The following is a 14,230-nucleotide window of genomic DNA, read 5'->3' on the forward strand; positions in this document are numbered from 1 at the left end:
GACTTGAAATATTTTATATGCCAATCAAAGAATAGGATAATATAAAGAGAAAAGGAGTGGTCTGTCCACATCCTACTGCATGCAGCAGCCGGGATCTCCTGCTCTGGGAACATTTGTTTCCAGCTGTTAAATAATTTGTATAGTTCTATGACCCTGAATGTAGAAATTGCCCTCCTCCTATCCCCCCGCCCCCGCATCAGGTTGCCCCACCCTTCTACCTGGGTCCTCCATCCTACCTGGCACTAAGGAGTTGGTAAGGCAGGTGCCAATGACCAGCACTAGGAAGAGAGAAATCATGATGCCCTCCGAGACCTGCTTTCTCTCTCCGGCCCAGAGGTATGACCAACGTGGATGGGAGGGGATGGGCTGGCAGTAGTCAGATGTTAATGGATGTTCCGATCCTAGAAATTAAAAGGGGGAAAAAAAAAAGACACGTGGGCCACAGCTCCAGAATTCATTTGTCTATCCCCTTATACATTTACTAATTTGTTCGTTATTTGCTGAGCATTTATCACTGGCCTGGCATGGGGCTGGATGCAAACCCAGGCGTTCCATCCCTTAGGAAGCTTACTCACACAAACAGTTGTGGAAGTTGAATGAGTTCCATGGTGCCAAGTGGTCCCATCCCCATTTCCCAGGTGAACTCCCACTTTCAGCCCATCTGGAGCCCAGAACCCACTAGAGCTCGGTCTTCCTGTGCAGTGCTTCCCCAACTTCGGCATGCACCAGAACCTCTCAGAAGACTTGTTAAAATAGTACAGTGTCCACCGACCCCCACCCAGGCTCGAGCACTGCTCCTGTTCCTGAGTCTGACTTGTCTACAGCCTTTTAATTACCTGTGTCCCAAGCACATCAGAGCCACAACAGGCCCAGCCTTTCTTACAGGGACAACCATATTGCCACATTCCCCTCTGGAGCTTGGTATTTATGGTGAGATATAAAAGCTATAGGAGTGATGCACAGGAAGATTGGCTGCTAAGGGTGCCCAGTTCTGGGTGGTGACATTCCAGAGGCCTTGATTGATCGCTTTTTCACTGTCTTTGCATTTCCCAAATTTTCTTCTGTGTTGAGGTGTTACCGTTATAATTTTAAACAACTGTTAAACACACACACACACACACACACACAAACTAGAAGGAAATGCAACAAAACGTTAACTGGTTTTCTCTGGGTGGTAAAACTGCATGATTATTTCCTCTTCTTATTTTTAAAAAAATTTTCCAAATTGCCTAAAATGAGCGTGTGTTAGAATAAGAAAACGGCGTAAGAAAGTTTTTAAATTGTGGTCATCCTGTCAGGATCACAAGGGATAACCCCAATTGCAGCTGAGAAATGTACTAACCCCATTGTGCATAAATATTGGTGGAAGAGGAGAAATTTCAAATTGCTAGAGTTTCACAGGAAAATATATTTCCACCAGAACCCAGATAAAAATGATTATGCCATTAGTTGCAGGAAATGGCAGTGATGCCCAACATTCTACTGTTGACTGTGCTGTCAGATAAGAAACCACCTGCCACTAAAAATGGGGATCTTGATTCAACCTTAAACGTGCACACTGGGGCACATGGGTGGCTCAGTTGGGTGGTTAAGTGTCTGACTCTTGGTTTTGGCTCAGGTCATGATCTCAGGGTGGTGAGATCAAGCCCCCAGCCGGGCTCCATTCTCAGCCTCCATGCTCAGTGGAGAGTCTCCTTGAGATTCGCTCTCCCTCTCCCTCTGCTCTTCCCCTGCTCTCATGGGCACATGCACTCTCTCGAGAATGTGCATGCACACCCTCTCTCCCTCTCTCTCAAATAAATAAATCTTTTAAGAAAAAATAAGTGCACACTGCATTTCAGTGCCCAGAGGCAAGGCACCTCACCCAGAAAACACCCAGCATTGACATAAAGCACCATCCAGTTTTTACCCTTATTCTTCTCTGCCCCTTTCTACACCCAACTGGATGTGGTGTGTGTGTGTATGTGTGATGGGTCATGAACAAAGAACTGAACAAAAACACTACATCTGACATCTACCAGCACTTAACTCTGAGAGGTATGATTTATTTTCTTTTCTTTAAAGATTTTTATTTATTTATTCATGAGAGATACAGAGAAAGGCAGAGATATAGGCAGAGGGAGAAGCAGGCTCCCCGTGGGGAGCCTGATGTGGGACTCGATCCCAATACCCTGGGATCATGACCTGAGCCAAAGGCAGATGCCTATCACTGAGCCACCCAGGTGCCCTGAGAGGTATTATTCCTGATTTCTTTTTACTCTACTTTTTTCAAATGTTTCTAGAGGAAACCCTAACATCAGAAAGAATGCTATTAAGTTGATATACAATATTAATACATTATAATATTATTCCAAATAACTTAAAAACCGAAGTCACCTCTTTTAAGAAGCCTCTGGGATGGACACTTATTGCAGTTTGCTATCTCTGGACTTCATACCACCTCCATCATTGTGTGTATGTCTCTGTTTCGAAAGTCATTCCTTTCTGGTCCGTTTCCCCCACTACACCAGGAATTTCTAAGAGTGGGACTTTGGCTTGTTTGTCGAGGCTCCAGTGTTTGGCACAGTAAATACTGACACCAGTTGAAAGCCAGTGCTCTAAGGAGGGAGGCAGGGGGACAGGGAGACTTAGCCCCCAAATCCTTCCTTTGTTGTGTGCAGAAAAGTGCAAGTGTTGGCAAGCGCATGGGGTCTGGCTAGGGTATCCATTCACTGCCAGGGGGTGTAGATTGGTACGACCACTTCGGAAAACTGGCAGCATTTACCAAAGCTGGAGTGTACATATGCCCTCTGACCATTGTCTCCCACAGAAATGTACACACACAAGTTCACCAAAAGAGGAGCAGGAGAATGTTCGAATCAGCCCTGTTCGCCACAGCCTCAGCACTGCTCCACCTGCAGCAGGACGGATAAACACGCTGTGTGGGTTCACAGAATGGAAGTCTACACAACAGTGAGGACGAATGATCGACAACTCCGCCCAACACGGATGAGTCTTGCAAAGGTAGAGTCGAATGAAGGAAGCCCACCCAAGAGTACCTAGAGAGTGATTCCCACGATACAAAGTATAAAGACAGAGCTAGGTGTTAGGAGACCAAGATAAAGGTTACACTTGGGGGTGTGAAGAATGAAGGGGGGTGCAGAGGACTTGTGATTGATCTGCGGGCTGGTTACATGGGTGGATTCCGTCTGAAAATCCAACAAGCTGTTGATGCAGGACATGGACACTTTTCTGTATAAATGTGGGTGTGTTCTACTTCAAGAAGATATAAACACTGAGAGCTCAGGTAAACAATCTATAAACACAGACAAAATGCAAATGACCTGTGTACTGCACTTCACTGTTTATGAAGACTTCCACCATGATTTCTCACTAATAACCTTGACAGTGGCCGGGGGGTGGGAGTGGGGGGCTGTGATCTCCTTTGCAGGTGAGAAAAGCAAGATTCATGATAGTACACCCATGAACTGAGAGACAGAACTTCATGCTCTTTGCATCTTGGGCCCAATACAAACAAGGGAATAAGGACAAATCAAAGTGAAGTATGACCCAAGGAGATCCAAAGGGCTCATCCATCCTGCATGATTATTCTTGTTTCTCTTCTCTGTTAGCCTGATGCTCTCGGAGAGAGAGTAAATACCATTTTCCCCATTGTTGAATCCCCAACCCATGCATAAGGAAGCAGCTCTGTAAATGCTAACTTAACGAAAAGCCTCAAGATTCAAGATTCAGGCTGGAATGCTCTGAATTTTGACCCCAGGGCTGTGGACTTGAGACCTCTTATCCTAGAGAGAGACAGGTGCCTTCTCCAACTGCCTCTGCCTAAAAAGGAGAGGGGGTTAGAATCTAGGAAACCCTTCACAAGCCAGAGTCTGCTCTGCTGGCTCCTCCTCTTGGCCCTCACCCTCACCCAGAGGCTCCAAGCCTCTTGCAGCCCTGGTGCTGGGCTCCGTGGGGCCCAGTCTGGGGCTGCAGGGGCCCCGGCTGCCACCACCCTCTGCCAACACTCTACTAGCTCAGAATGGAGCTTCCGAGTGTGTGCCAGCCCCACCACCCCCCACCTCCCAGCTGGACCGTCTCTGCCAGGCTCCCAGCTACGTGCTCTGATTATTCATGACAAGTATGCAGAAGCCCCAGCTGGGCTCTGGCACCTGGAGAAGGAGCAGCTACTTGGCAGGTCAGGAGAGGGAGCAGAGGGGCTGAGCCTCTGCCCTGAGGACTGACTCAGCGTCCTGGGGCAGAGGGCATGGGAGCCCCCTGGAGTCAGGCAAAAAGCCAGTCCTGGTGGCTTGGTCTCAAAAGGTCCAGGGCAATTGACAGATAAAAATCACTACCATTTCTTGGGCACTCATGTGGTAGCGAACACTGTGCTAACTACTGACATCTGTGATCTCGCTTAATGCTCACAGCAGGTGTCATTAGCCTGTTTTACGGGTGTTGGTCCTGGAGACTGAGCAAAGGATCTCAGCTAATGCGTGGCCAAGTGGGACTCAATCCTAGGGTGACTCAACCTCTGTGGGCCTTAGTTTCCCCACCACGGAGAGGGAGAGAGACCAAGAGCTGCCCTTTCTCTGTCCCACAAGGGCAAACTGTAGCCAAATGTAGCATTTGGCTACAGGACATCTGACGGGGAGTGGGGGGAGTTGGGCCCGAGTGAGCTTTCCTACCTGAGTGGCCTGGCCAGGCGGCAGGTGAAGAAGCAGAGCAGGCCCAAGGCCAGCAGCAGGAGGAGAAAACTGAGGAGCGCCGTGAAGACGGTGCCCAGGGTGGGGGACAGAAGAGCCATCTTAGGGCAGAGAGGGCCTCACGGAGCACCGTGTACACACCCAGACACGCTAGCCTTGGATGCTCGCCCCAAAGTCCCAGGTCAGCAGCTGTGACCTGGCTTTGTTCCTTGGGGTTAATCTTTTGGGGATTAGCTCAGGGGGGATGAAACGGGAGGGGTGGGGGGGACAGCCCATGAAGCTCCCCTTCCCCCAGCCAGGCCTTCCCCACCTGATGATGCCTGTTCATTCAACTTTGTTCATTCACTGCTCATTCCCAAACATTTAGCGAGCACCAGTTGTGTACCTGGCTCTGTGCTAGGTACTAAGGACTCACTGGGGAACAGGATAGACACGATCGCTGTCCTCTTGGGAGATTCCTGACCAGCCAGGTTTTTTTTTTTTTAAAGCACCTACTATGCAGCAGATATTGTGCTGGTCACACTGTGGGATAAAAGTGCAGAAGGAAGGGCATCCCCCAGCTGGCCAAGGCCGCAATCGGTTATTCCCCTGAAGCAGCAGCAGTGGCTATTCCACCCCATTTACAAGCCCAGGGAGGAGAGACTGCCCTGAGTCAGCCACTCAGGGGCGAACCTGTGTTCAGAAAGAGAGGGACTGTGCGCCTGGCCCGTGAGATAGGCATTAGCAGCCCCGCTTACAGACGAAGGAAACAGGTGCTCGGAGGTACACTGTTAGAGTTGGGATTTGAACCCAGGTCCACCAGCCTCCACAGCTTGTCACCCCAGCCCCTGCACTGCCTCAGAACTGGGAGAGCACCGGCCCTGCAGGACAGCAAGCTTTGGTAAAATCACTACCAGCCGCTGGTTCGAAGCCACCTATTGCTGGAGACTCTGCACACGCAGGCTGCAGGTAGCTGAGCTGATGCCTGCCCCGAGGATCCCCTCTGCTTCTGAAGCCCCCCTACCCGTATCCATCTCTCTTGGGTCCCAACAACATCTCATCAAGTCAGGATGGTGTTATAATTCCCATCTTAAAGATTCAGAAACTGAGGCTCAGAGAAGCGAAGCCACTAGACATACCCAGAGCCCAGATGCAACACCAGCTGTGTGCCTATAAGACCAGGCCTTTCCCAATTATGCCTCCTGCCACCTGGGACCCCCTCAGACCCCACAGAACAAAGCACTCAAGTCAGGGGAAGAGGCTTTTACCCTCCCATGCCAAGAGAGCTCCTCTTTCTGGTCCCAGAAAGGCCACTAGGCTCACCATAAAAATAGGAGATCCAGGGGTATTACTCCACGAAAGTCTTTTCTCAATAGGCCCTTTACTCAAATTGCATCAGACCCTCACAACATACCACTGATACAGGCGGGGTTGGTTTATTGGCCCCGTTGACAGATAGGGAAGGTAAGGATCATCAGTAAAGTCATTTGGTCCAAGCTGTCACAAAGCCAGCACGTTTGAGCCAGGCCTCAGCCCCATCTCCCTCAGCTATGTGACGTTGGGCCAGTCCCTGTACCTCCGAGCCTGCTGCCTTGTCCCCCTAACACCCATCGCCCACTCAGGAGAGCACCTGTGGTGTGTACCAGACACTGAGTGTGACACACCTGACTTTAGTCCTCATTAACAACCCTGAGAGCTGGATCATTTGTCCCCCTTCCCAGGTGAGGGAAGGAAGGCCTGGGCATTAGAGGCAGGGGGGCAGACACAGTGATGGAGGTGATCCAGGCTCACACAGATGGAAGATCCTGAGCCGCACCCTGCATAGGACCCCTCAAGGATCCTACCTGGAGGTCACCCCTGCTCCAGGCTCTCTCTCCCACCACTCAGCCAGAGACCCTTCCTGCCCCAGCCGGCTCTGCGGGGCTGGGACAGCTCTAAGGCTCCCCGACCCGCCAGCCTCCCAATTCAATAGGAGACCCAAAGAGTGTCACCTTGTGCTCCCTAGCCCTACCTGGGTGGACCAGAGGGCTAGAAGTCACAGCCCAGGAAAGTCTGGGCTGGGGAGGGTCCTTTGAGCAGATTTCCCCAAACCAGGCCATAAGAATGACTTGGGGCAAATGTGGAAAAAAAGTCCAATTCCCAAGTGGTTTCCTGGGGAAGAGGGACAGGCTGGGAAAAGTGTGAGAGTGATGGAAGTGTTCTTTACAATGACTGGGAGGTTGTGTATCTGTAAAACCCCAGCCAGGGGCTCAGCCTCCACCCCCACCCCACCCCACCCCACCTGTATTGCTAGGTACTGAGGACCCGATGAGCTTTGGGTGAAGGAAGCATAAAGATGCAAAAGGTGTGGCTTATTCAAATTTAAAAGATTAAAGAGACACCAACCCCCAAATCCCCATTCTCCCCACAGGACCTGCCGAATCATTTGTGAGCAGATTAATATGGGAAACATGGCTTTGCAGATTGTCCCATTGCCCAGATGGGAAGACTGAGGCCCAAAGAGAAAAGACTTAGCCCGGTTGCCCAGCTCCTCTTTCCCATGGACGCATGCAGGGAACAATCAGAACAGGCGGAAGCCAGCGCCCTCTGGGCGGTCAAGCTGGGCCTTCCTGGCTCTTTGAAGGAGCTGTGGCCACAGGAAGTGCCTGGCGAGTGTCCCCTGAGCTCCCGCGGGCTGGGGACTGGGGTGGGAGTTGGGGGCCCTGCCAGAGCCCCAAGGCGGGCTGCCGCAGCTGCCCAGAAAGAAACATTTCAGCTGCAGGGTCAGAGAGAGGGGACATGGGATCCCTCTCCCGGCCAAGTCCAGCGGCTCTGGCAAGCCTTGCTGGCCAGGACTTTGTTCATTCACTGACGTGGGTTATTTACGGCTGCCACGAAGCAGCCTCTGGGTGTAGGGCTCAGGAAGGAATGTGTGGTGGTCACAGTGGGCTGCAGGTCAGACCCAAGGAGGGACTTCCCCGGAGGGCAGTGGGCCAGATGCTGGGGACAAGGCAAGACGCAGACCTCCAGCTGCTGACAGCACTCCATCTGGGCAGAAAGCAGATGTGCGAGTGCCCGGGGAGGCACGGCGTCAGCCCTGCTGGCTGCCAAGCCATTGCATCTCTAGGGCTCAGCTGAGACACCAGCTGTCCCCTGAGTGCTTCCAGCCTCAACGTCCCTGTACACAGTGTTCCTGGTCTAGAATGTTCCTGGTCTCTGCTGTCCACTCCACCCACCCATCTGCTCCACGGAGTCTTCCCATCATCCTTCCACCTTGACAGCTCTGCCGAGCTGCCCACACCCCCCGCCTCGGCCCACGCGGTAGTTATGGCTCCTCCTCAAGCTCCCAGAACGTGGGCACCTCTACCAGAGTCTTAGAGAGCCACTGGTTGTCACCTCCTTAGCACAGCACGAGCCCTGTTGATGGTGGCAGCTCCGTGGTGGTCAGGGACTGTCGGTAGGTGGGTGAGTGGGTGCTGGGGTCAAGGGGTGAGTGGCTGAAGATGCAGCCCAGCAGCAGTTAGAGCGAGCTGTGGAGCCAGGCCACCTGGATCGAATCCTGCCTCTGCCCCCCCAGCTGGGTGGCCAAGGGCCACCGACCCGACCCCCACCCCATGTCTCAGGCTTCTCATCTGCGAAGTGCGAGACTAATAGAAACCACAGGCTTGTCCTAAGGATTGTAGGAGTTAATAGATGGACAGGCTTACAACAGATCCTAGGGCATGGAACGTGGGGGTAGGAGTGGGGGAGGGCGGGCCCATACACACACGGGATGGGCAAGAAGAGGGGTACATGGGGGTCTGGGGCAGAAACGGACAGTCTGTTCTCTGCTCACTTGGCCAGGCAGCTATTTACCCTTGGGGCTTCTCCACAGACCTGCTTGTCTGGAAGGCCCCACAGAGGCCAGCAGCACACCTCCATGTGGCGGGAGGAGGGGGTGGTCAATGAAGGGGAAGGGGTCAAGGTTCTGCGCTTCCACTCGGGCAGAAACCACCCACCACGCAGCCTGACATGTTCTTTTCCCCTTGAAGGGGAGAGAGAGGACATCCAGGATCAGCCAGGAAGGTTCTGTGGATGGAGTGGGAGGAAGGCCAGGCTGGAAGAATGGTGAGGTTGAGATGAACAGGAGGACAGAGGGGCGGCCCACACCGGCCGCAAAGGGCTCTGCTCGCTGAGCTCAGCCTTGGCCGAGGGCGCGCCCTGCGTGTCCCTGCGTGTCCCTGCCTACTTACACGCCAGCCCATCGCACAGGCGTGGACGCTGCACCCAGGCGGTCTGCCATTGGCCCAAGGCCGCTCAGCGGGGCTGCAGTTAGAAGCCCCAAAGGCCTGAGTTCTTTCTGGAGCCCAAGCTGTTCTGAGGCTTCTGGATGCCACAAGCTGGCTCTGTGGGCATAGGACTGAACCAGTCAAGGTCCAACTGGTGGGAAGAGACCTAGCAGGGGTGGCAGTGGGGTGGCAGTTGGGGTGGGGGGGTGGGGGTGATGGTAGGGCCCAGAAACCCATGCCTGGGGCCCGAGATGGCTGAGTGGCAGGGAGAGGAGGGCCAGGGATGGCTGCTGTATGGGCACACAGGCTTCCACCATCCCACGGAGGGGACATGGGGGCGGGGGAGGGCATGTGCTGTGTGTCTGTGAGGCGTGTGCCACCCTGTCCTTGGGTGCTTCACTCAGCGCGCCTGCGGCAGGAGCCCCTCTGCCACCAGCAGACAGGACCGTCCCATCCTTGCTCTCGCTCTCACTATCGACAGCGCGGAAAGGAAGGCACAGGGAGGGCACACGCCTCCCCGGGGTCACACAGCGCACAGGTCTCCACAGTCAACCAGCCCCGATTTGAGGGCTGTTACCGGAAGCACAGGGCAATCTCCGAGGCCTAGCGTGGGTGCCAACGTCTCAGAGTTCCAGACATTAATGATTTGTGTCAACTGAAAAGAACAATTCAGAGCCTGTTCTTAAGAAGCCTCGTTTCACACTTTGTCACTGTATTCTGAGTAACAGCAAACCTTTCACAGCCCTTCCCGCGTGCCAGCCATTGTCCTCACTTGGGCTGCACCTCCGTTAACTCATTTGATCCCTACAACAACCTACCACGTAGGCACTACTATTACCCTCATTTCACAGATGGGGGTGGACAGAACAGAGGCACAGAGAGGTTAAGTCCCTAGCCCAAGGTCACACAGCCGGTAAGGGACGGAGCCAGATTTCAACATTCCTTGTGGAAGTTTCTGTCTCCCTGGGGCAAGTGTAAACTCCTAAGCGCAGGCGAGCCTGGAAAGGAACCGCATCTGCCCAGCTGCAGCACGGGCGTTACGTGTTTGTGGATGAATGGACCACGTGCAGCTACTGCTGGACTCAGGCTCCCTACACACTCATCCCATGTCACCCCAGGCCCCTGAGGGAGGGCTTCCCCTTGTCCCCACTTACAGAGGGAGGTGAGATGAGGTGACTTACCCGAGGCCACACAGCGTGAGTGACCCTAGACACACACCACCCCTGCTCCTGTGGGTCCTCATGCGGGTCCCCGGGCCACCCCGACTCTCCCACTCCCCGCCCCCGAGGCCCACTCACCCTGGCAGCCTCGGCCTGGGTGGGGGTGGGTGGGAAGGGGCCATTCCACGGGCCCCACGTGGGCCCTGAGAGGCCGCGACGGCTCTGGATGGGGGAAGTAGGCAGTGAACTTGTAACCCTCTGGGCAGCGGCCAACACAAGCAGCATCCCTGGGTGGCATGTGCAAGGGGCTCGCAAACACAGTGCTCACGTCAGAGCCGGGAGCACACGGATGTTCCCAGAGACAGCGCTCTGCAGCTGGCCCTGGAGAACCGCCTTCCTCACATTCCCAGAGAACCTTCCAGCAAGAGGTGATGGCTCCTGCCCCTACTGCACTAGCCAGTGACCCCAGGAGGTGCCAGGGCAGGGGTACTGTCCAGCCCTGCAGGAAATCCGAGCCCACAGACACGAGGGTCCCACCCAAGGGTGCACAGCTCAGCAGAGTCCCCATCGCTTACTGGTTCCACGACCTCGGGCGCATCACTCCACCTTTCAGGGCCTTGGTATCCTTGCGGGTCCAAGGCTGACCATCCCAGAGCGTGCCTGGGTCATGGTATGATCGTAAGCTTGAGAATACAATAAGCCAGGAGATCAATGCCCAGGACCTGGCACAATAAACACTGAATAAATGTTAGTTGGTAGTAACGGGCACAATGAGCATGCCAGGCCCCATTTCAAGTGCTTCGCATGCCCTGACTCGCCTGACCCACACAGCAGCACTCCCGGATGTGTCATCACTGCTCCCGCTGTACAGAGAAGTTCGGTAACTTGGCCGAGGTCACACAGCTGTAAACAGGACACGATGGGGATGGAAGGGGAGAAACTCTTAACGGAGCACCTACTATGTGCTGGAGCTTTGGGTTCCACCTTCCGAGGATCCTGTGAATTAGCAGCTCAGGGTCAGAAGACAAAACCGAGACTCAGGAAGTGGGAGGGAGCAGCAGGGTCACACAGCTATCGCGTGGGAGAGCTGGGATCTAGGCCAGGCCTGGCTGGCTCTACATCCAATGTACTTGCTACCCCCACCCCAGGCATCTGCCAGGACAACTTCCATCACTGAGGGCAAGAGCCGAGGCCTGAGCCACCCCAGGTACGGGAAGCCCCGTGTCAGTGTGCCGCGTGATCTCATTCCGTCTGTGTGTGTGTGTGTGTGTGTGTGTGTACACTGGAGTCCGGGCAGCGGGTGCTGCAGGATGTCCACTGTATGTGTGTGCCTGGCCACTGTCCCCACCACCGCACCACCGGTTCTGAAGTCAGGCTGTTCCCTCCACCCCCTGGCCAACTCCCCTTGGCCTGCCTCCATAAGAGGAGGGACCTCAGTTGGTCACATTGGCTCCCTCCCTTGCAGGTCAGCCTTTCTGGGTGTATAACTCCTCGGAGAGACTGAGGTGGGCAGGGGCAGCCCAGGGGTACAAGTCAGAGTGCTGGCCAAATATTCAAGAGCTGTTTCTTCATCTGTGAAGCAGGGATGATAAATGCCATCCTGCCTCCAATACCAGCTTCTTGGGAGGGAAGGAACTTTGCAAACTGTAAAGTGCTACACTGATGTCCCTATGGCTTTCCACATCTCCCCTTCTGATGACCAGAGAGGAGATCTGCTGTAATCTCTGGCCACTCAGAATCCATTGCCCCCTTCCTGACAATACTGAAGTTTCCCTGGACAGCAACCCTCCCCCTTTCAGCTGAGTGATTTGGATGGGATTGATCCCCACCCCCAGCCGCTCTAGGTGGGTCCTGATTGGCTTAAACTGGAAGACTCTCCACCTGGATGGAGTGTTGTAACCGTGAGGCAGTGGGAGGAGCACTGTAGAGCCTGAAGATGGAGCAACTTGTTGGAAGGTGAATAGAGTCTGCAGTTGGGTAACAGTGCTTCGGTTCCTGGATGCAGCCATGCCTGAAGCTCGCCTCTGAACATCCAGATTACACAAGTCAATTAATTCCCCTTATTGTTTGCCTTGAATTTCCTGTTACTTGGAACACAGTTCAGTGAGTTTTTCTGAGCCTCTCATAATGTAAGCAGTCACATCGTGTCATGCTCAGCCAGCTGTTCCTACCAAAGGAAAAATCTTGCAAACAAGCTAGAGATAGGTCAATAAATTTCAAGTGCATGGTTAAATAAGAGTCCAGCTGAATACAAGTTAAGGTTTTCTTTTTAGAATCTATAAACCCTTAGAACCATAGGAGGTCCTTGGACAGGACCTGACAACCCTACCACGAGCAGGATTGAGACCCTCCCCTCCCAACAGCTGTTGTCATGGAGTTTAACTCTTCGACACGCTGCAGGTGTCTCCTGTGTGCCTGGCCCTCTGCTCAGAGCTACAGGTGTAAGCTCTGCCTTGCAGACCCTTCAGTCTAGTGAAGATTGCTCATAGTACACATTTTTACTGGGTTTTTATGCAAAAGCCCAAGAGGTCGGAGTACAGGGGGAATACAGCCACACCCATTTCCTAGAGGAGGGAAACGGAGATGCAGAGAGGTAAAGGGACCTGCCCAAGACCCTTCGGCTAATGAAGGGCAGGGCCAGGCCGTGCTCTGGGATCTGCCTGCCTCCAAACCCAGTGCTTTTTCTCCTAGCCCTTGGGGTACAGGGTTGGCACTGGGGCTGTCATTTCTCTGAGGTGGTCTGTTCTGCTTAGAAGTCAGAGTGGTTTAAGGAGCCGAAGAGGGGTGCCTGGCTGGCTCACTCGGTAGAGAGTGTGACCCTTGATCTCAGGGTCATGAGTTTGAGCGTCATGTTGGGCGTAGAGATTACTTAAAAAATAAATAAATGAAATTAAAAAAATCTAAAGAAGAAAGCCAAGTATCACGGCCTCCTGTTTGCCTGAGGCTCTTGGCTCTGTGAGAAGCCCTAGTGCTCAGGCCCATCCAGCTTGACTCTCCACAGGCTGTGGCTGGAGAGGGACCAGGCGCCACCCTGAAATCTAGGCCCCAAATGCTTTCACAGGCAGCCCTGGGCACCCCAAACGAGCTGTTCCAGCCTCTACCCTGCATCTCCAAGATCCAGCTGATACTGACTGAACACGCCCTACCCATGAGGGCCTTTGCTGTTTGTTATTCAACCACCATTCAGTTGACCACTGTTTATTGGGCACCTACTATAGCTGGAGGCTATTCTCTCTGAACAGAACAACCCAAATCCCTGCTACTGGGCTAAGCAGACAACAGAGAAGGAAGAAAGTCAACAGGGTGCCAGGTAGTGCTAAGCCTATGACAGAGAAAACGTGGGCAGGGAGGAGAAACTGGAGATGGTGTTTGCAGTTTTAAACAGAGAGGTCAGAGAAAGGCTCACACAGAAATCGTCTCACTGTGGCCTTACAATAATCCCATCCCTCGCAGCTGAGCATGTGATTCCCAAACTGCAGATAAGAAAACTTCAGGAAGCTTCAGGATTAAATCTGATGTCCGCCTACATATGCTAATCTAACCTGGAGCTGCTGGGCTCCTCTGTGCCCTCTCCCCTAACTCCACCAAATGGCACTAGCAGCTCTTTTGCATATGATGTAAGCAAGGCTCTGAGAGGTGAAGCCACATGCCCAGGCCCGCAGGAGCACAGAGAGGCCGGGGTTCAGCCCCAGTGCCACCCTCCGCAGCTGCCTCTGGGCAAGGCCCACATCTGCTTCCGCACATTTTGCCTTCCATCTTCAGCTCTGGACTTGTTGGGACTCAAGCCTCCTCTTTGCTGATTCCCTGTCCTCCAAGAGTTCTCCTCCCTCTCCCAGAACCCCTTTGGCTTTCTACCCTAGGTCTATGAGCCCCTGATTAACTTCTGGCCCATCGCTAAACCCACATTTGCGTGAAACCTACAAAAGACAGCTTGTGCGGATGGCCAAGGGGAGACAGCTCATGCGGGTGGCCAAGGGGATGGTCAAGGGAATGGTCAAGGGAATGACCAGACAGCTGGGATACATGTGTAAGGGGGTGGGGAGCTCCTCATTGAGCTTTCCCATCTGGATTTGGCCGGTAATCCCCCAAGCCCCTATCCAATCTTTCTGAACGCTGGAGCACAGTAGAAAGACCTTGGCTATGGAAGAGGTGGACATGG

The 14,230-nt window shown here is 53.6% G+C and overlaps 1 protein-coding gene across 2 annotated transcripts in view; it reads right to left on the minus strand.

Annotated features, from left to right (window-relative positions):
* Positions 1-14,230, minus strand: part of ALPL (alkaline phosphatase, biomineralization associated) — a 53,744-nt gene that overhangs the window by 17,863 nt on the left and 21,651 nt on the right. The window contains exons 1-2 of one of the 2 annotated variants that reach the window (XM_072827951.1): positions 11,031-11,156; positions 237-401 (exon numbers count right to left, since the gene is read on the minus strand). In XM_072827951.1, coding sequence (XP_072684052.1) covers positions 237-297 — 61 coding nt within the window. In that variant the 5' untranslated portion in view covers positions 298-401; positions 11,031-11,156. Of the gene's footprint in view, positions 1-236; positions 402-11,030; positions 11,157-14,230 lie in introns of those variants that run through there. The other variant, XM_072827950.1, reaches the window with a different exon arrangement.

The sequence above is a fragment of the Canis lupus genome, chromosome 5 (genome assembly GCF_048164855.1).
Source record: "Canis lupus baileyi chromosome 5, mCanLup2.hap1, whole genome shotgun sequence".
NCBI classification, from domain to species: domain Eukaryota; kingdom Metazoa; phylum Chordata; class Mammalia; order Carnivora; family Canidae; genus Canis; species Canis lupus.